Source organism: Halichoeres trimaculatus, unplaced genomic scaffold (genome assembly GCF_033239565.1).
Source record: "Halichoeres trimaculatus isolate MK-OKI-2021-1 unplaced genomic scaffold, fHalTri1.1 fHalTri1_scaffold_12, whole genome shotgun sequence".
Classification (NCBI taxonomy): domain Eukaryota; kingdom Metazoa; phylum Chordata; class Actinopteri; order Labriformes; family Labridae; genus Halichoeres; species Halichoeres trimaculatus.
In genome coordinates, this window is record NW_027437190.1 from 31,444,556 (window position 1) to 31,466,276 (window position 21,721).

At 40.9% G+C, this 21,721-nt stretch overlaps 1 protein-coding gene across 1 annotated transcript in view; it reads left to right on the forward strand.

Moving 5' to 3' along the window:
- sv2a (synaptic vesicle glycoprotein 2A) overlaps positions 1-21,721 on the forward strand; it is a 69,781-nt gene that overhangs the window by 17,120 nt on the left and 30,940 nt on the right. The window contains exon 2 of the mRNA XM_074683395.1: positions 14,333-15,118. Within this exon, the coding sequence (XP_074539496.1) occupies positions 14,509-15,118 (610 nt within the window). The 5' untranslated portion in view covers positions 14,333-14,508. The remainder of the gene's footprint in view (positions 1-14,332; positions 15,119-21,721) is intronic.

The following is a 21,721-nucleotide window of genomic DNA, read 5'->3' on the forward strand; positions in this document are numbered from 1 at the left end:
TTTGATAAACAACAAGTATAGATAGATGGATAGAAAATACTTTATTTATCCCCGAGGGGAAATTCAGGAGTCACAGCAGCAATCAATAAAACAAAAGTAAGAAAGTGTATATAATATGGCCATTAAATTGTGAAAAAAGACAATGATATTGTGAAAATATATATATATTTCTTTAATATCAAATTATTTCAATATTTCATAATGATTATTGCAACAATTTCATTTTTCAAGCTTTAATAAAATATTGGTTTTTTTTTCCACGTTGGCCTTTAAAGGACATTACAAAATAAAAATTGACTTTGTAGAATTTTTTAAATTAGATTTTTAACTAAATTATTACTTTTTTATTTTATAAAAGCTTGGAATTCAAAACAAAGTCATTTAAAAAAAAAAGTATTAAATTGTAAAAAAAAAAGTCATAATGAAATATATAACTATAATGTCTTGACATTTAAAAAATAATAAAACATATTTTTTAATTATGGTGCTATTTTTCACAATTTAATGACCATATTACATATTTTTCTATTATTCATCAATATGGTTTTTTATTTCAAAAGTTGTTTTTATTGAAATAATTGTAAACTTCTTTTGATTTTATAATAGCTTGGAATTTTAACCAGAAAGTCATTAAAAAAAGTATTAAATCTTTAAAATAATCAAAATGAAGTAGTTAATTTTAATAATTTGATATTAGAGAATAATAAAACATATTTCATAATAATATAATAATAATAATAATAATAATAATAATAATAATAATAATAATAATAATAATAATAATAATGCCCTTTTTTCTATCATTAATCAAAATGATATTTATTTTAAATTATTGTTTTTATTTATTTAATTATGAATTTTTGGGGGGTTCTATAGTCATCCCATATCTGATCAGAGTCCCCATAGCATCATTATGGAAGGTCAGCAGCTTGGTCAGATATTTGGAAGGGGGTTGGAGGAGATACTTGTCGATAGTAAAGCCTGCTTTATACTTTTGGGCCTACACAGTGATGGCGACACATTGATGCAGAAGAATGGTCAAATAGGGTCACAGGGTCAAAGCAGAAGTATAAACCAAGCTTACTCTATAACCCTCAGAGGATCCGTGTCATTTGTGCCCCTCGAATCAGCCAGAGGCGCTGTGGTTTCCTGCTCCCATCGGTCTGGTTTGCACCTGTATGCTTGGCTTGTCGGGGGTTGCTTGGAGTCAAAGTGTTTTCACAGTATCATCAGTAATAACTTAAATGTTTTTACAGATTTTCTGCTTCCTAGCATCTCCAGACAATCTGTAAACTGAGATGTAGCTTGGTTTTGTTAGCCTGCCTTTAGCCTGTGTACAGTTCACCGTGTATGTAGTAAGTCAGTGAGCCTGCTCTCCCCGTCCCTCTTGTGTCTCCTCTTGTGTCTCCTCTGCTCACTGAAAGAAAATGAGATTACATAATTAAGTCTTTCATCAGCAGCAAGCGACAACAGGAGGTTTTTTCTTGATCCCCCTCCAGAGTTTTAATTTATTATCAATTTATACTTCATTAGAGATGCCAGAGCGGTTTGCAAAACCACTTTGTCGACAATAACTCTTCATGCTGCGAGCGCGTATATGTATCGTTTCTCCTCCAGACAGATTCCAGACCGCACTGAAATCCAGTTTCTCACAAAGATAAAACAGAGATAAATGTATCCTCTGCTTTGTGCTCATGGCTGATTATGGAGGGTTATTGAACTGCTGCGATGAAGTGGCCACAGCTGCACGTGCTCAGCAGCGAGTCAGTCAGCAGGCGTCCTCGCAGCAGCATGTGAAAGGCTGATCAGGTGGTGATTTGTTGCCGCTTTGCATTTAGATGGTCCTCCAGAGTCTCAGTACAAAGGTTGAGGCCATGGTGATGAACGGGGAACAGCCAGTCATGTGACTCCTCAGAGAGAGCTAGAAAAGTGATTGAGTCTAGCGATGAGATGAGACTCCAGCTGTCAAATATCTGAACGTCTAGAGACCTGAAACGAGATACTACGATATGATGTAAAAGAATCATGTCACAACACATTACATTATCTGTTTAAAGGGGCTGTGAGGAGTCTGACAGTGATCTTGAAAAAGTCTTCCTTCTAGATATATGCCTGATCGTAATCCACGTTGTAACATGAGATTATCAGCGCCAATATAACTGGTTACAGGTTATTTTGAATTGCTACTTCTTAGATTCCAGTTCGGGTCGACCAGGACCAGTTTGATGTACCAGGTCTTTATGACAATGGCTGACTAAGTTTAGTTGTGAGAAGAGAAAAAACACTGAGATTTGTGTTTTTCTCTGCTGAAAATGATTTCTGTGATTAATTATGTCGTGATGGTGGACACTGGAGCCTATAGCCGTGTTTCCACCAAGCAGTCTGGTTTGGTTCAGTGCGGTTTGGCACAGTTTGGTACAGTTACGCCTGATCCCGTTTGTGTTTCCACAGCAAACTGTGCCCTCTGGTGGTAGGCGGCGTGTAAGCAGGATGCTTAAAGCCGCAGCTGTTAAACAATAGCGTGACGCTGTAGCAGCGCTACACAGTGTACCCTGCTAATAAATCCAGCGAAGAAGAAAAACGTGACACAGTAAACAAGTTTTCTTGATATCACGTTTCAAACTGTAGCGCTACATAACTGCACTGATAAGTCTCTTACCTTATGGCGCGTTGTATCTAGGGATGGGTACCTTTCACATTTGAAATGATACGGTACCGATGCCTGGTACCTGGCAATCGCTATCGGTACTCAACGGTGCATCGCTGTTGTGTTATATGGTAAAAATGATCAACTTGTTTTATAATATATATATTTATTTTAATTTAACATATTTATTCTTCAATATATAACTATATTATGCTGTGTTCATGTCCAGCATGGAAAATCACCTACTCTTCCACTCCCTCACAGTCACAAGAATACATTTAGGTACCTAAACATGGTACCTTTTGATTTTTTGTGAAACGGTACCTGGTACTTTTGACAGAATTTGGTCAGTACCTATAAAAGTACCTAATTTGGTACCCATCCCTAGTTGTATCCTGTAAAATGTTGTCTTGAAATAAGAAAGTTTGTTTCAATCTGATATCCATTTAATTCCAAAATAAACACACGCCTCGCTAAAAGTAATTTATGACAGTGTGTGTGAGACCCCGGCCACTAGGTGGCGAGGTAGTGCAGTTAAAACAGATCCTCCTTACAACATTTTTTTATAGCAAACAAAAAAGGAAGAATTGTCCTGTAAAAGACAAATTATGATGAATGAAACAGTATGCAGGGTGAAAGTTTTATTTCTCTCCTCTTGGGTAAAGGCTGTGTTGTGCTTTCCGTGACTTCCGCACGAGAGAACGTGTGAGGCTCTTATGCTTTTAAAACCCCACGAGGCGTCTGATTGTCTCCATTCCCAAACTGCAGGGGGCGGTGTGTCACAAACATACATCTACCAGAGTACTTAATGAGAGTTGAAGAAGTTTGCCTTTGTTTGCACAACACATTTACGTATCTGTCCCAGAGATTTTTTCCATGTTCTTTTAACCGAGTTCTCTTCTCTGCCTAGAGTGGCCGCAATTTTGCGCCATGATTTATTTACCACTCAGTTATCACGGTGATCTCTGTGTGAAGAGTCTTAGATGCCTGTATTTCTGCACTTCGACCACTAAGAGATCCTCTTCTTTCGCCATCCTTAGAGCATCTCTGTCCAGCAGGTTAGAGATTCTCAAGTTTAAATCAGCCTTAAAAGTCTCCTGATGCAGATAAAACTGAATTAACTGCCTGTTTTTGCTTCCTGCCATCATTTAAAATTAATTCTTGCTCTAAGTGGTATCTTCATCGTCTCGCCAACTTACCATGAATATTCAAACACACATCATTCCCCGTCTGCTTCTCCGTCTTTTTCTCTATTTGTCAATGAAAACGGCAAACGAGGTCACTTCCTCTTTCCCTCCACAGACCTTATTATCTCTACAGCATCCAGCCTGTGCTGTACATTCAGTGAACTGTACACTGCTGCACAACACACACTCTGTGCCGTCGTATGTAGAGTCAAACTTAAACATCTCAGGGGACGCTGGATTTGAAGCTGGAGTGAGCTGTTGCCGTTTGTTTTTGAGCCATGAAATCCAATTTTCTGCAGCAGGATGGAGCTGAGAGGAGGGAGCGAACTCACCATCACGGCTGTCAGGGCCTGTAATGTGTTTGTAATGGTGGAATTAGTTTTGAGACATGAATTAGAGGAGGTAATCCAGGTATTTGGACTCCATTAAGAACATTTTACTGTTAATCAGAATTTGATTTAAAAAAAAAGGTATGCATTGAAACTTATGAGCTCAGTTTGGAGCGGTGTTGTTGTTGAGTTGTAAATGACAGACAGACTGAGCAACAGATTCACCGAACAGCATCACAACATGCGAGTAAAGACTGAGCAACTAAAACATGACTCTATTCGTGATGCTCTTCTTCAGAGTGACAAACTGTTCATAAAAGAGCCGCAGAGTTAGACTGATGAAGCCCACAAACTCAGAAAACACAGATCAGCCACGGCGTTACGACCACTGACAGGAAGTATCACTGTTGACGTGTTGGAAGCAGGTGTTAAGATGTGACGTGAGGTGGATGACTCATTGAGAGTTTCTCAAAAACAGCAGATCCTGTGTTTTTCCTCCTGATCCAATAAAGTTTGGCTGAGAAGAAAAAGTTGATGCTGCTTTTGATAGAAAGGTGTCAAAACACTCCACAGTGAAGGATTTCCACCGCCATTTCCAGAGATACATCTTAAAACATTTGAAAATAAAACGGGTTCAGTGTTTTGATCCATTTTTACACCAGTTCTGTGAGTTCTTTGCAACATATTTCAAAATAAAACCTGGTATTCAACTCTAGTTTTATGTTTTAGACCCCATTCACACTATATTGTTTCATCCAAAAACGCTGTAGTAAGCATGCCAGGCCTGTAGTCGGCGCTATAACTGTCTTGTCCAGAAGCAGCTTTTAGGAGATCTACACTGAAGTAAAGTTGAGCTGATCATCTGGTGAGTTGATAAATGCAAAGTGCAAAAGTGGAGCAACAGATGCTCATTTTGTTGAAAGACAGTCAGCAGATTCAGCAGACTGTGCAGCACAAGCACAGCATGGTAGTTCGCGATGATCGTAACAACGGTACAGTTGTACTGTTGGATGCACATGTGTGAAGTGTAGTGTGACGTCAGTGGTTCTACTGAAAACCCCGTGCTGTTTACACGTCAATGGCTTAATGATTTTATGAGTTAGGATTTTAAGTAAGCTACGAAGATGAAGAAGAGATCAGCAAGTGGACAGATATTAGGTGGACATACGTTTTTAGAGGAGAAATCCGGCGTGTACCCAGAGAGCAGTTTAAACACACAACTGTCACTCGATGCTCATGACTGAATTATCCGTGGACACTTTCCAGACTGTGACAGAACAGGACATAAACATGTGTCAATAAATCAGAAACACTCCCAAACCAAAAAGAGCACACAGACTGCTGAGTCTGAGACCCGGTTCATGATAAAAGAACCAGAAAACTACGTCCAGAGTTAATTATTCACCCGCAGACGTTGCTTGTGTTTTAGTGTAAAGTGTGACCCTGTTATCTGGTGACTCTCGGCCATCAATCACTGATGCTGTTAGCTGAGAGTCACCAGTTAGCATGGTTGCTATTAACTCCAAAACACTGGTTGCTTTGTGACGGTCCAAACTTGATAGGAGTTGCCTCTGTTGTGTAGTATCATTCCTAAAAACTGACCACAGAACAACCGTACATTTTATGCTTCCAACAGGTTGAAATTAATGTTTAAAAAACGCTAACTCATCTGAATGAATGGAGCTAAACGCTGCTTTCTGCGTTAAAGATGCGTGCGCGTCTTTATGATGACATAGACTGATAATCCCTCCATACTTACAGCTAATGATAGCATTTGTGTTGTTCTGATAACACTAACGTTTGTATATTTTAGAACGACAAATTTGGCATACTCTGGTCACTCCACAGCAAATTTAGATTTAAGAGACACAAAATTTTCCATTTTTATCGCTGAGCAACCAAGTCTGAGTCACTGAGGTCAGCTTTTAGTGGATCTGCTCTCAAGTTTTTGGTGCTAGATACTAAAACCCACCTTTGAAATTCTAATGAAGTCCACATCTAATCAGGGTACAGCTGATTGGTGTTTACTGAGAAACAGATCAATGGATCAACATATTTCTAATTGATGTAAAATAAAGTGGAAGAGTTTTCTATAAATTATAAATTAAACTCTGTTTGTTCTCTAAATCCATCCCCGAGCTTGCAGCCTGGGGGCCGTTTGTTGGATTCAGAAAGGCTTTTTTTTATAGCAATACTTCCACAAAGCTGTTCAGTCAGGGAGTAATGGAGCAAGACCTGACCTTCAGGCACTAACACTGAGGTCCCAGTCACTGAGGTACAGAGATGTTGATTTATCCTGCTGTTCGACCTGAGGCGTTTGCTTTTAAACCCCTGAATGTTGTAGTTTAGAGACATCTGAAGCCTCCTGCCTGTCTGAGGTGGGATATTCATGCAGGAGACAAAGGTTCAATACAACATTAAGCATGTTAGTGTGCTGAGGAATATGTTCCAGAAATATCTCTGCAACTTTTTCATAAATTTTGTACAAGTGATTGTGTGCCCAAGGTGTGAATCAGCTGAAAATTGGTGCAGATGTTTACTTTTAATTTCTAATCAGGTCAATATTTAATCTTTCTGGGACTTATTTTCTGGCAAAATTAAGGAAGTGTTATCAACCTGAGTTGATCTTAATGTGCAAATTGCTAATTAGAAATTGCTGGCAAACTGAAATTGCTCATGAAGCATTATAACATCTTACACTGAGCTCATCAGGAGAGTAAAAGTGTGTATTTGCCTGTGGATCAAAGCATTGCTCTTTAAGTTCTTGCCTCTAAGCTAGCCTGGAGGAACATTTCTTGGTGTATGAACGTCTCATGACTCATTTAACGTCCTTATGTTGCAGAGCGTCAAGATATATATTGATGTAAGTGTTTGAAAAGATCTGAAATCCAATATGTCAAAGGGCACTGCAGATTAAATTAATGAATATAAGATGATATCTCAGCTTCAGCCTCTGACTTCTGGTTGCATCATGCTAAACTCTACGCTAATCATCCAATCAGAGACAGATTTAGCTTCTTTAATCTGCATTTATTCCACCACTCTGCAGGATCTCCCTTCAGTCTGTGTCTCGGGATCTTAAAAGAAACCCCGTCTTCTCCGGTTTCAGTATCAGCTGGCTCTCAGTGAACGCGTTCTTAGAAACCCGGCGGTCCCAGCGGACCTGTGGGTCGTGTGATGTTAGCTTGGCAGCAGTCGGTGTCTGTTCAACGCCCCTGAGGCTGCACAGGAAGCTTTCAGAGGTTTCCTCCCTCCTGCTTTGTGCCGTCTGATACCAGCCCCTCCTCCTCGTTTCCTCTTCTCTGTCGACATCAGCTGTTGTTTTCTTGCTGTAATAAGAAGACTGTGTTAAACAAATAGCTTAGAAACATTTTAATGAACCGTGAGGCTGATAATCGTGTCATGAAGGTTGGCTTTAGGTTTATTGCCTCTTCCACTGTGCAGTAAACGCCTCCCTTCGCCCTGCATCATATACGGTACATGCCTCATTGATTTATTGATCTATACTCTGTCGCTGCAGTCAGATCACTTACTGGACATTGAGAAAACAGTTAATACAGACAGAAGTGTCACCAAGCATCCTGGGCCCTATATGGAAGAGGATATAAGAAATTTATGTGATGTAATTTAATTACAGGGGGGAGCTTGTTGACTCAGATTTATGGCTTCGATTGGTTGCAGACGCTCCTTTTCTAAGGAGCGAGTTGACTCAGGACACATGCAAAGGTGTCAGTATTAAGCTTTAAGTATCTAGGACATGATTCTGGCTGGTGAATTTGAGCAACTGTGAATCAGAAATCAAAGTTTTAAGCCCTGGAGAAAACTTAAAGAGGGGGTATTCAGCATTTTTTAGACTTTATTCTAGGGATGGGCGGGTCCTGGTATTGGGTATCAGGCAGATACCAACCTTATTGAAGGTATCTGGACTCATTAAGGCTGCCAATACCAGCAGCCGATACTCAAGGCAAAAAAAAATCTTCCACAGAGTAAGTCCTCCTCGCCAGTAGTTGGCGCTACATTGCTGTGTTTTTTTTTTTTTGGTCTTTTATTTTAGACTTAAGGGCAGAGTGACTGTCTTTGTTCAAAAAGACCTGTCACTGTTAAATGAAACTTTATATTTCAGGAGTATTAGTGAATATTCAAGAGGGAGTTGTCATACTGGTATTGGTCTGAAAAAAGTGGTGTCAAACATCCCTACTTTTTTCTGTCCCTCTGGTTCCACCGTAGTAGCCCAACATGATTTAAATCTTTAAAATCCCCTTTTTTCTCACACTGGTGTCTCAGAAAATCCTTTTTTCAGTCTCTCTCTGAAACACTTGGTTTTAGCTGCTGTCACTTTAAGGTTTCCCGTTCCACAAACCCCTTCCCTCTGATTGGCCAGCCCTCTGTAGGCCTGTAGAGACTATAAACAGACCTCGATGTTTGAGACCCACCTCTTCCAAGTGTCTTAGTTCAGGAGATCCTTATGTGATGACTTCATCAATTTAGCAAGTCTCATGGAAATCTCATAAAGATCTCGTGCTATATTTTTTATAGAACAGCATTTTGCACAGTTGAAAGAGAGATTAAAGGATTTCTACAACATTTGGATATGTGGATGTTTGAAAATCTGTACATTTAGTATAAACATCCAGTATAAGGGGGAGGTACCTTCTATGTTTGAATACTGTACTGTTGCCTGGTACCGGTACTCAACGGTACCAAGTTTTGGTACTTTTGAGTGTATTAACATTAAAATCAATATTAGTTTGTTTAATGAAATGAAATCTCAAAGTCTTTCAATTTAACATATTTATTTCTTGATGTTCCGAAATCGGCTACTCCCCCACTCCCTCACAGTCACGAGGATGCGTTTAGGTACCTAGACATGGTACTGTTTGATTCCACGAGAATCTGTTCTCTGTACTACAGGCGGAATTTGGTTGCTACTTGGGCTGAATGATTTTGGACAATAACCTAATTGCAATTTTTTTGGACTAATATTGCGATTTAGCATGCGATTTTTGGGGGGGATGTTTATCTTGTATATTATTCACTAAACACAAGCAATAAACTGTTCTATAGTATGACTAACACAACAAAGATACTGTCAATATATAAACATTTTTTTCCTGTCGGCCAGGCCCACATGTTATGATGAAATGAGATGAAGTGATTCATGAATAGATAAGAAAAACACATCTTGATTTAACTATTACAATCATGGCAGAATATTGACTGACTGATTTTACGTCATGCCTTGTAGACATGTAATATAAATATCATTAATTTCCTTAAAAAAATCAGAGATAAGAACAAAGCACTGCAGAGCAACAGGCAGTGTGAACAATTATATAAAACATAAGTATAAATCCTCTCTTCTTTGAATCTCACACAAAACAAAGTGAAGAATTGTGAATAAGACCAAATCTCTGGCTCAACTGCTGAAATATGTCAACATGTGGGGTGCACTTATTTATAAAATGAAAAAGAAACAGTGTGAGCATAAATCAAATCTCACTGATCTCTCATCCGTAAAAAAACACAAACTAAAGTGCAGAAATATAAATAAAAACATTTTTTTGGTTCAACCACTTAAATATGTAAATGCGTGGATTGCAGTAAAAGACTTTTTTTTTTGCAGCCTTTTTGATTTGAAAGTTGCATTTCTTATATTGCGATGTCAGTTTAAATTCAATTGATTGTTCAGTCCTAGTCAGTACCTATTAAAGTACCTAATTCGGTACCCATCCCTACCCAGGACTAATAGTTTTTATATCCCGATTTAAAATACAGGAAAGCGCTCTCTTGAAATCTGCCAATTCTTACATCTTCACCCCTGTTGTTACCAGGGATGGGTACTGAATTAGGTACTTTTATAGGTACTGACCAAATTCTGTCAAAGTACCGGCTACCGATTCACGTAAAATCAAAAGGTACCATGTATAGGTACCTAAATGCATCCTTGTGACTGTGAGGAAGTGGAAGAGAAGGTGATTTTCCATGCTGCACATGAACACAGCATTGCAAGGTTATATAATTAAGAATAAATATGTTAAATTGAAAAAAAAATGTATTCTATTATTAAACAATCTGATATTTTTTTACCACATACACTCAAAAAAGTACCAAAAGTTGGTACCATTTAGTACCAATAACGATAGCCAGGAACCAGGCATTGGTACTGTTTTGTTTCAGATGTGAAAGGTACCCATCCCTAGTTGTTACTGTGCAGGTTATTTACAGGTAACTCAACTGAATCCAAAACCTTGCTCAAAAAGGACAAAGAATATAAAAGCACCATGATTTGGGACCTTAAAATATGGATTAAGCATATTTTAGTTATACATGAGATTTTTATTTTACTGCTCAAATTTGCGTTAATGTCTTCTTCCCCTGAGTTTCCAGCTGAAGCCGAGTGTTAAGGAGGGGACAGTGAGAGGAGGGGCTGCTGTTAAACATTTGGCAGACTTGGACCTGAGCAAACAGAGAGGATGACTCAGAAAATTTGGACATTAGCCTGCATCGCTCTTACAACACCCTCCCCAGCCGGATATTTCAGTGGGTAGAGGATGAAAGAGGGAAGGAATATTCTGAGCTGTAAAATTCTCCTCATATCACTTTAAAAATCCATGACTTCAGACCACAGATGTTATAGTTTGGATTTCTTCTTGCTGGGTGTTTTGTAAGGCATTGACTTTTGAAGTCTGCAGATATTTAAGAGGAAATACATGAATATAAATGTTGCACAAGGAGACAGTGTTGGACATTGTGTTGTCTCTGTTGTAATGCTCTGCAGTACTTTGTTTTCCCGTGTTATTGGCGATGTTGTTGGGCGCCTCCAGCTCCCTCAGGCTGAACATTTCCTCTCTGCCCCCTGCTGAGCTGCTGCTGCTGCTGCTCTTTTCAAAGACACTGAGAACGACTTCAGTTATGGCTACAGCTGCAGTGGAGACACACACACACACACTCACACACACACACACACACACACACAGAATGTTTCTCTGGGGAGACGTCGTCTCTACTCGGTCTCATGAGCACTAACATGGAGGAGTTTTTTAATGTTGCAGACAAAGAGTAAACAGACTCCCATCTCAGTGATGTTAGACAAGCAAACAGACGATCTGGTTTTGATAGACCAGGGTACAGATGGGGTGTTTTTCAACTGCAGGAACCAGGGTCTAAATTTAGTCCTGGAGCAATAAACTTATCACTGAAAATGACCCTGCCTTGGGGGAACTTTTCTGATGTCCAGGAACTTGGAGAGGCAGGGTTCATAGTGTTTTTATTTCCACAATAAGATGACCACCAGTTGTGATTGACTTGGTTTAGACCCTCCTAACCAATAGTCTTCTTTGAGCCTGATAGTGAGTGTGCATGTGTCCCTGTCAACTCCTGGTGACCCTGTAAACTGGAGACCTTCAGCTGAACGTGTTGGTGGAGATCCAGTTTATAGCAGCTGTTTAAACACGGAAACCCTCAGAAATACATCCTTGTTTATATATTCATGACAAAATCTCCTCTCCTGTTTAGCCAGTTGAAGCGATTTTAGGCTTTCCAAACAACTTCTAGCAGCGACAGCTTTGTCACCAGCACTTGTCTCCTTTCTAGTGTCAAACAATTCAACAGCAGTGCTGCATATGACAATGCCAGGCCTTTTTTTACTTAATGGCCTTCGTTGTTGTTGTCTCACTGCCCCCTATTGGTCCGGTGGTGTATTGCAATTACATTTTTTTTTTCTTCAAATGTCACTGGCCTGATTTGGATAATCTTTCCAGCCTGTGGTGGGAACACAGACCAACAAAGGGCCTGTTTCATAGACTGTATATAGAGAGGACAGCGTGGCTCCGCAATTTATCATTGTACGGTTTTGAAGCCAAAATACCGCCATCTCAGGCGCCACCATTGTAGCAGTTTGGAGCCAGAGTCTGCGCAGTAGAGACGCTGAGGGATTCTGGGAGAATCTGAGTGGAGCTGGGTGACAAAATTATTTTTTTCATTATTATATTATACACGTTTTACAATCCCTGAAAAAAAAATACACCAGAACGGCAGCTGTCAATCATCGTTAAATGTTACGTAAAGCCTCAGTTTTAACCTCGTCTAACTAATGAAAACGAATCTCTTCAGAAGAAAAGAGGACTTGGATTCAAGACAGCCAAATGATATCTTCAAATCACCACAACAATCAGACGTGAGAAACATTTCTACAAGGTGTAATAATTTTTTAAAGTTTGACCACAGCCCATCTGGAATGACTGGAAAGCCATATTTTTAAACCTATACTGCAGCCAGCCACCAGGGGGAGCAGTTTTTGTGGAGGCCTCACTTTGAGCCGAGCAAGCGGACGTCCACTTATTTTTTACAGTCTATGGCCTGTTTCCACCAAGTGATTCAGTTTGGTTCATCTCAGTACGGCATGCAATTTGTGGCATTTCCACTGACCAATCCCAGGACAAATTCCCAGATAACTGAGACGAACTGTCCCACTTTTTGGTAAACTTTTGTTTGGGTGCCAGACAAACCAATCTGACCCCACAGGCAACACTGCAGTCCATTCATTGGTTGAAAGAATCATCACTTACCATGCGACAGCAGAAGTATTTCTCCCAAGAGCCTCATGGAAATCACAAATAAGAGGAATTGCTGCATTTCTTCCATCCTTGCGCTTTGTTCACTGTGTTGCGTTTTTCTTCTTTTTTTGGATTTTCTATTATATAACTCACACAGTTATCGGCCACCGGCTTACACACCGTCTACCAAGAGGGGGCATGGTTGGCTGTACAGGATCAGGCTTTACTGATCCAAGCTGGACTGCTTGGTGGAAACAGGGCTTTAGAGCCTTTTTTTCAGGTGATCCATATTTTGGGGGAAACAAGCCACGGTGACCCAATCCAAAATATGTCATCTGTAAATGAATTGAAAGATAAAAGGGTTCTTTAATCATGTTTCTGCATCATCTTACATCTTTTTTATCCCAGTCATATGTGATATTCAGGACAAGATATTAAGATGCAATGTTTGTCCAGCATCCGATAATGCATCTTTTTTAGCCTGACATCACTGCACAGCTGTAACAAGCTGTAACAGCCCCGTTTCTGCAGCTGGTGCCCGTCAAAGATCCAGCAGTGACTTTGGACTTTCAAACTCAAAGAAGTTTTGAATCTGACTTCAAATCTTTCTTTTGGAAACCAACGATCAAAGTAATCAATGGGTCAGCTCTTTCGTATGTGTGATGGTGACATGGTGCTGTAAAACAGTAGGAAACATACGGTGGTTTGGCTTTGGTTGTTTGAGTAGCACCAGCTCATGGCTTCAGGCTTTTGAAAAACAGTTACATGATTCCAGTTATGGTAAACATTGTGGCGAAGACCCTTCACAATGAAAACATAACCAGCTATAATAGTGTGAGGAGCCAATCATCAGTAAACAAATCAGTGAGGGGAGACTTCTTCAGGTTAAGGAAAGCATGAATTTTGTTTAAAAACTAATTTGGTGACCCATAAAAAATCTTGGGCCTTGTCCTCATCAGTGAAACGAACAACGACAGAGTCAAACTGACCGGGTGCTTTGTTATTGTTCATGATCAATAAATTTGAGCATCAGAGCTTTTGAGTTTCATCACTTTAATGGATTATCACTTCAAGTTAGCACGTTCTGCAAATCTTAGTCAATGTGTGAAGACCACAGAGAGACATTTTCTTTATCAATAACTGGTTCAAACATGAGTTCACACATCGATTCATGACATCCCTCAGTGGGAGCCTTTTTACACGTTGACCTATACTGCACCGCGCTTGTTAATTAAGCATGTCTGTCGCAGCAGGATCCATCATATGTCGTCTCCGCAGCGTGCCGCTGTAAATGCCACGCTGTGATTTGTGCCGAGCCGAGGAGAGGGCTATGAGAGGACTGCTGTTCAGACAATACAGGCCACCGAGCTTCCACGCTCAGATGTCGGCCCCTTAAAGCTGTCATGCCCTTTTTCCTCAGCCATTAGTGCTGAGCCAGATAAAGTGTCCGGCAATGGCAGTGTCGATGTGAACGCCAATGCTCTTTTGTAATTCAGAGCAAATTGGCTCTGATGGAGATCTCTAAAAAATGTGCTTACGATGGATGTTTTCTCCTGCCAGGCTGTCACTGTGATGAATTGTTCTCACACAAACTCTTGTCTGTCTCGTCTACAGGATTTGGAGTCCGTGCTCACGCTGGCCACAGAGCAGCAGCAGCGGAAGAGTCGAGGAGCAGGGAGCTGTCCGTGGTGCTGAATTCACCAGCTAACAGAAAACTCCACTCATGTGCTTGGGCCGCTCCTGATAGCCCCCATTCCTAGCAGCGACTGACCTACACCCCAAAATCCAAGATGGAGGACGACGGGAGATACAGAGATGGCCGCTCAGACTTCATCCGTGGCGCGAAGGACATCGCCAAAGTGGCCAAGAAACAGGTTGGTAAAAAGGTAGGGCGCGGCGTGGACAGAATGGCTGACGAGTACAGCAAACGCTCCTACAAACGCTTCGAGGAGGAGGATGATGATGACGACTACGCAGGTGTGCCAGGTAATGACGGAGGATATTACCGCAACGACAGCAGAGCCAACGACGACGAAGGCCACAGCGACTCCACCGAAGGACACGACGAGGATGACGAGATCTACGAAGGCGAGTACCAGGGCATCCCCAGGGCTGACTCGGGGAAAGCGGCAGGCATGGATGGCGTAGCAGCGGCGCAGGCGCAGCAGTTCAGAGACCTGTCCGCCTACGAGGGGGAGAGGAGGAAAGACCAGGAGGAGCTGGCCCAGCAGTACGAGACCATCCTGCAGGAGTGCGGCCACGGGAAGTTCCAGTGGACACTCTACTTTGTCCTCGGGCTGGCGCTGATGGCGGACGGCGTGGAGATCTTTGTGGTCGGCTTTGTGCTGCCCTTTGCAGAGAAGGACATGTGTCTATCGGAGCCCAACAAGGGCATGCTGGGTAAGATTTCCTGACATTATTCTAGTTATTAAAAAAATACTGAAACGTTGCAACACTTTCACATCCTGTTGACTGTATAAAAAGAAAGATGACATCACAGCTGATAAAAAGTGAAGCCAAAATATCTCTATTGATTATCGGGATTGGCTGGTAAAGCTGCAGTATTGACCTCTCTCATTCTACTAACCAGAATTAAACTTTCCAACAAAACAGCAAAGAAGTTAATTTCAGCATGAAAAACTCCTCAAAATTTGAGAAAGAAATGAAAAAAATCTGAGAAATATCAGGGTGATTAAAACTTAAATACTGTCTAAGGGGTGCTCTAAATGTTTTGGCTTCACTTTGAGTATCTGTCATGTCATCCAACTCTTTATACAGCCTATGTCACAGCCCATTGAATCTGCCCTTTGCTGATGTGTCCATTGAATGTCTTACCTCTCAACTTTTGATGGTACTTTTCTGCAAGGGTTCAATTAGCTCCATTAGCCATGTCTGTGAATAGCATGATGCTACTCTGCCTTCTGGTATTCCCTCTGTTGATGAGTTAGCACAGCTAGCTTGTTCATCTTATTGGAGATAGATCTTATGTTATCCAATAATGATGGATGGAAGGACAGGCCGATTTCGTTACTCCTTAGCTCACACCTGAGCACGTCGTCCTCACCTTGTGGGGAAACATCTGGCCCTGCACCAGTTAGCATTGTCATGCTACAGGCTGCTAACAGCTGATTTCACTTACAGGACTTGATACGGGCCCTGTAACAGGAATGAGCACAACTTAAATCTTTATCGGGGATCAGGATAGCCAGACTCACTGCTTATATGGACGTGCTAACATGGCGGTTTCTTGCCTCATAAACGGTGAAAAAAAGAACTAAAAATTTACGAGGTTTCAGCTTTTTAAAGGACAAACACAGGAAGAGTCAAGTGGGACTAGTTTTGTTACTAAATCATAAAACAAATACAACAAACCAGATTCCTACAACCTCAATGTTTTACCATTCTTTGAAACAGTCTACCAAGCAGTTTAATTTCTTGAAAAAACCTCTGAAGATCAACATTTTTTTCGTCAGATGAGCCAGAAAAAAAGATAAGTTATACTTTATTGATTCCCAATTGGGGGGAAATACTTTTGTTACAGCTCCTTACAGCAAGGGACAGGGGAGAACAACCCTAAGATGAAGACACCGTTGTCCATATTTTAATCAAATATTTTTTAAGGAGGTTTGTCAGTTTGTTTGTCTGTTAGTCTGTAAACAACATCACTCAAAAAGTAAGAAACAGATCTTGATGAAATTTTCAGGAAATGTTCAAAATAGGATAAGGAAGAAGTGATTAAATTTTGGAGGTGATCTGGATCAGGATCACTGTCTGGATCCAGGACTTTTTTTAAAGGATTCTTTATTATTGTGAGATAGGGCCGTTTTCACCATATGTGTATATAACTCCACCATAAATGGTCAGATTGCTTTGCAAAATTATACAAGACAAGTTCACCATATTTTCTGACAGATGTAAAAGTATGATCCAGATCCTGACAATATTCTGGATACTAAGATCTGGAATATGAAATATGTACTGGGTCATCATAATTTTCAACACTGTCAGGAAACAAATTATCGAACAAACCTGCAACTAACACTAATTAGTGTGGAATGAAAATAAATAAAACTAAAGAAAAAAGATACAAATAAGTATATAATAGAGATCTGTATGTGTTGAAAAGGGGAATAAAGAGAAACATTTAAAAAAGGAAGGATATATCTGCAAAGACCAACCATGCAATCCCAGAACAGCTGCCCAATAACCAAATTCACACCTGATTTATGAATATCTGAAAATATTGGCTCATAAATTTTATCCACTGACTGATAAAACAAACACTTACCTTCTAAAAACTACACGTACACATACACTGTCATGCAATCCAAGAGTGTGAATGACCAACAATTGACCTGTGTGTGGATTAAGAGACTAATTAACCAAATAATCCTAAAACCCACTGATCTAGTGATATAACAGAAACATTATTACAGGAGCCAGACCAAAGTTAGCACTGCTCAGGTTTTAATTACAGCTGCCCAGGGTTTGCAGAAAGAATCTTTTATGAGTTTGAGTGTGGGTAATAGACAGCTGGTTCATGGGTCCAGAGGTGGTGTTCAGGGAGGCCCTCACAGGCAGCAGATGACCCTCTGATGAGCCTTAATTTACCTCAGCAGATCCCTTTATAAAACATTCAGAAAGCACTTAACAACAAATGGGAATGCAGCGGCTGTTTTTTAGCTAAGGCAACTGTTTTCTTTGTCTCCCACGCCCTTTCTGTGTATTTCATTTCTATGTCTCCTTTGGGAGTTATGCCGCCGCCTCACGTTGTATCTCTGTCTTATCTTGGCAGTTACCTTTGCAGCTTATCCTGCAGTAATTGCTTTTCTACAGCCTTGTTGGCAGAGGAACTACAGCTATTTAACATTCAACTGCCCGTGCAGCCTGTGAGCAGCAGCAGAATTTTAATCAAACTCTCTCCACCAATCCAAACACAATGTTCTTCGGTTCGCTTCGGCTGGTTTGCTAGACTGTGTGTGTGTGTGGAGGTGTGTGTGGGAAGTGTTTTAGATTTGCATTCCTTCTGTTTGCCTCCTTACAGTTAAAGCTGTCTCTCGGTCTGTTTCTGTATGCTGTGAAACACCTTGTGATCATTTCCTCTCTGTAAGGCCAACGTCCAATCACAGCGGAAACCCGCCTCGCCATCTGTCATTGGCTGCCCAGCAGGACGCAATGAGTAAGGGCAAGAGTCCTCCAGAAAACACATCAAAACATACGGCTGTGTTTGTATCTGGGCCTATGTATTAGGTATAGTTTCATATCTGAAGTCCAACCCCTCTGGGTCTTTGCTGCTGCTCTCCCTGCCTTAGCTTTCACATATGCACATAAAAGAAAAGTGTTCTGTGCACCCAGAACAGAGCCTTAAAGCCAAATTAAACTTGTGTTAGAGCTTTTTGACAAGATTGTTCTGATGTAGGCAACAAACTTGTGAGAAGAATTCAATTGTACATCAAGGAAGTAAATGAAAATATTTATATTTACATTTATTTCCTTGATGTAGTTGAAGTTGAAGTGTTTTTGAAATTTTATAAATAAAACACAAAATTCCAAAAACACTTCCACGATGAGGAATGGACACAAAAACTGACACAGAGACTAAATACCCAGGATGGCTAATTAACATATGGAATACAACAAAAGCAGTGGATCAAGAAACACAAGACAAACCCACTCTCCACACTTGGTCTGAAAAATGTTAAAGACCCCTGCTCCAGAGAAAAATGAAATCAAAGACGGATACAAACCATAGACTGTATAAAACATGGACGTAGTCTCGCCGACGTCACCCGTCTGTTTCTTAAACTGAAAATGAAGCACATCGGCTATAGCGGCCATATTGGTAGTGGCAAGGGCTTCGCCTACAGCCATAGGGTGCCTGTCGGTCACGTGACCCTCAGCTGTGCCTCTTATTGGGGGAGCTTGCGATCTTAATATCCTCTGAACTGCTGAGTTAGAAAAACATTCACCTCCCGTACAGTGGGAGCTGGTAGTAAAATTAACGACTCAGACAGGAGACGTTTTTTACACCAGGCTGTAAATAGGTTAATTTCTGCTTTGGAGACAGCTTTTTTGGCTTGGTGTGTATGTGACTTCCTGTACTTACAGAGCCAGCCTCAAGCAAACACTCCAGAAACAGCAGATTTTGGCACTTCCGCATTGTCTCATATTCCCAGACCAAAGGTTGCCGCTTGATACAAACACAACATACATAAAACATCCTGGTTTCTACAGACCTCTACCATCATCTGGATACCCCTCAGGCTTGCAGCGTTATCAAATTATCTTGCTTGCAAGCACAGTATGAAAATTGGTTGCAAACCATAGGCTGTTTAATATTTGGATGTATGATGTCGATGTCAATGATGTCACTGGTTTGTTCCTGATAGAGAGTTTTGAAGCCCATCGTCAGCAGTCATATTGGAAAAATACTAAACTCTTCTCAGCTTCTGTAAAGTTAGGATGATGAATAGGGATGGGTACTGAATGAGGTACTTTTATAGGTACCGACCGAAATCTGTCAAAAGTACCTGGTACCGATTCATGAAAAATCAAAAGGTACCATGTTTAGGTGCCTAAACGCATCCTTGTGACATAGAAACAGCATTACAAGGTTATATATTACAGAATAAATATGTCAAATTGAAAAACAAAAAAATATATAATTAAACAAATTGATTTTTTTTTACCAAATAAGCACAAAAAAGTACCGAAAACTGCTACTGTTGTGTATCGGGCGTCGGTACCGTATCGTTTCATATGTGAAAAAGAATAGAATAGAATAGAATAGAATAGAATAGAATTGAAAATACTTTATTTATCCCCGAGGGGAAATTCAGGAGTCACCGCAGCATCTAAGAAAACAAAAGTAAGAAAGAGTATAGAAAGTGCAAAAAGGTCCATGAGAAATTAGATGACGACATCCCGTCCACCACTCTTCAGTTCAGCCAGTCTCCACCTCCACAGGGTCCAGGACTGAGCCTCCCCAGAAGTCTGTTCTGTCTCTGTCTCCTGGATCCTGTCTGCTCACAGCAGGCGAAGCTCCTCCAATGTGGGGCCGACGTCCGACGTCAGCTCCGTCAGCCACATCCGTGAACAGCACGATGCCGCTGGATTAGCACGGCTAGCTCGTCCATTCCCTGGGGCTAGATCCCATGTTCCCAACAACGATGGATGGAAGAACAGGTCCACGTCGTCACCTCCCAGCTCACAACCGAGAACCAGCACGTCGTCCTCACCTCCTCCTCCTCAGCTCGAGGGAAATCATCAAGCCCTACACTAGTTAGCATTGACATGCTACAGGCTGCTAACAGCTAATTTTGCATGTAAACAATGCAGCCATGGTTACATGTAGGATCTCCAGACAAACACAGGAGAAAAGTAGTAAAAAATACAGCCGAAGCCACAAAAAGTTTGGTGAACAATGAACCATACAAAGTGATGATCCACTCCAAATACAAAGATGACGAAAAAGAGACGAAAAAATTACAAGAAACGGACAAAGACGAGAGAGCTGCCGCAACAGGCAGCTACTTGGGTAGCGCCTAGCAACGGATCTGAAAGGTACCCATCCCTAATGATGAAACACTTTTTTTTCTTGTATTGCTGCGGTAACTCCCCCTGAATGTCTCCTTGGGGATAAAGTATATTTTATTCTATTCTGTTCTATTCTAATCGAAAAACGCAAACTTTTAAAAACGGCCTCCGGAGTGGAATTTTTGGAAACTCTGCTGACAGCGTTGCTGTGTAAACAGTAAGCTGGCGTTTTCAGTGGAAACGCTGATTTCCCGCTCCACTTCGGGCATACAACAGTAGAACAGTACGGCTGTTAGGATTGTCATGGACTACCATGAGGAGGGGCTTAGCTCTTTCGCAGACAGCTGCAGGGTGCTTACTTGTCAGTCAAGTCAGCCATGCCCTTATTTGTGACAAACTAACATGAAAATAATGGACACATACAGTGTGTGCAGAGAGGGAAATGAGCTATTCAGACATGAAATTGTTTTTTTAACCAGGCTGTAAATATGTGACTGTAACATTTGGTATGAATGTTGTTTCTCATGTTTCTGCCTCAAGTGGAACTGTGTTTTTTTGCACTTCTGCGCAGGCTTCATTACTCAGCAGCCAGAGGTTGCTGCTTGCTTCAGAAACATGACGTGCTGAAGAATGATCGTCTGAGTTTTTTAGACAGATAATAGATGAGATGTAGTTACATAATCTGGAGTGGAGTCAGGGTTTGAGCTGTCACTGTGCTGCCGCCACATTGATGAGCATTGATTGATGTCTCTGCACTCGGGGAGGCCTGATTATTGATCGCCTGTGCTTTTTAAATCAACATTATGTATTCTGCATTAACGCTGGCTGGGGGGTTATTGGTGAGTAACAGTGATGCTTACAGCTTTATCTATTTCCATCCTCGGCCAGGGTGATTCTGATTGGACGCTGAGTTGAATTTTCTTTTACAATCTGTCATAAAACTAGGGATCGGTACCTTGTACATTTAAAACGATATGGTACTGATGCCCATACCCTTAAAATTACCTGATTTGGTACCCATCCCTACATAAAACAGGTCTGCTGATAAAGAACAACATGTTCTCTGTTGCTCTGTGAGCTGCAGCGCGGGCTGCATCAGTGGGAGGTTTATGTTCCTCTAAATTCTTGTCCACTTGTTTTCTCATATTCTGCAGCTTGCTCGCTGTACTGAAAAAAAACAGGAAGCTGTACATGTTAGATAGCATGAAAATGTTACAGTGCTTCAACCCCGGTGCAACATTTGGCAGGCATCCATGCCTTCATTGCTTACTGGGTTGTGTGATTTTCCTGGTGGTCCTTGCGGAGGATCAGGTTTACAGAGCTGACATGTTTGGTTGTGAACACTGGCCTGTGTGAGGCTGGATATGTCTGTCTGCTCACATGCACGTAAAATTCTGCATACATTATATTTGTGCGTTTTTCATTTTTTAAATCTGGAGGTTTTAGCTTTCTTTGACTGCACCTGCC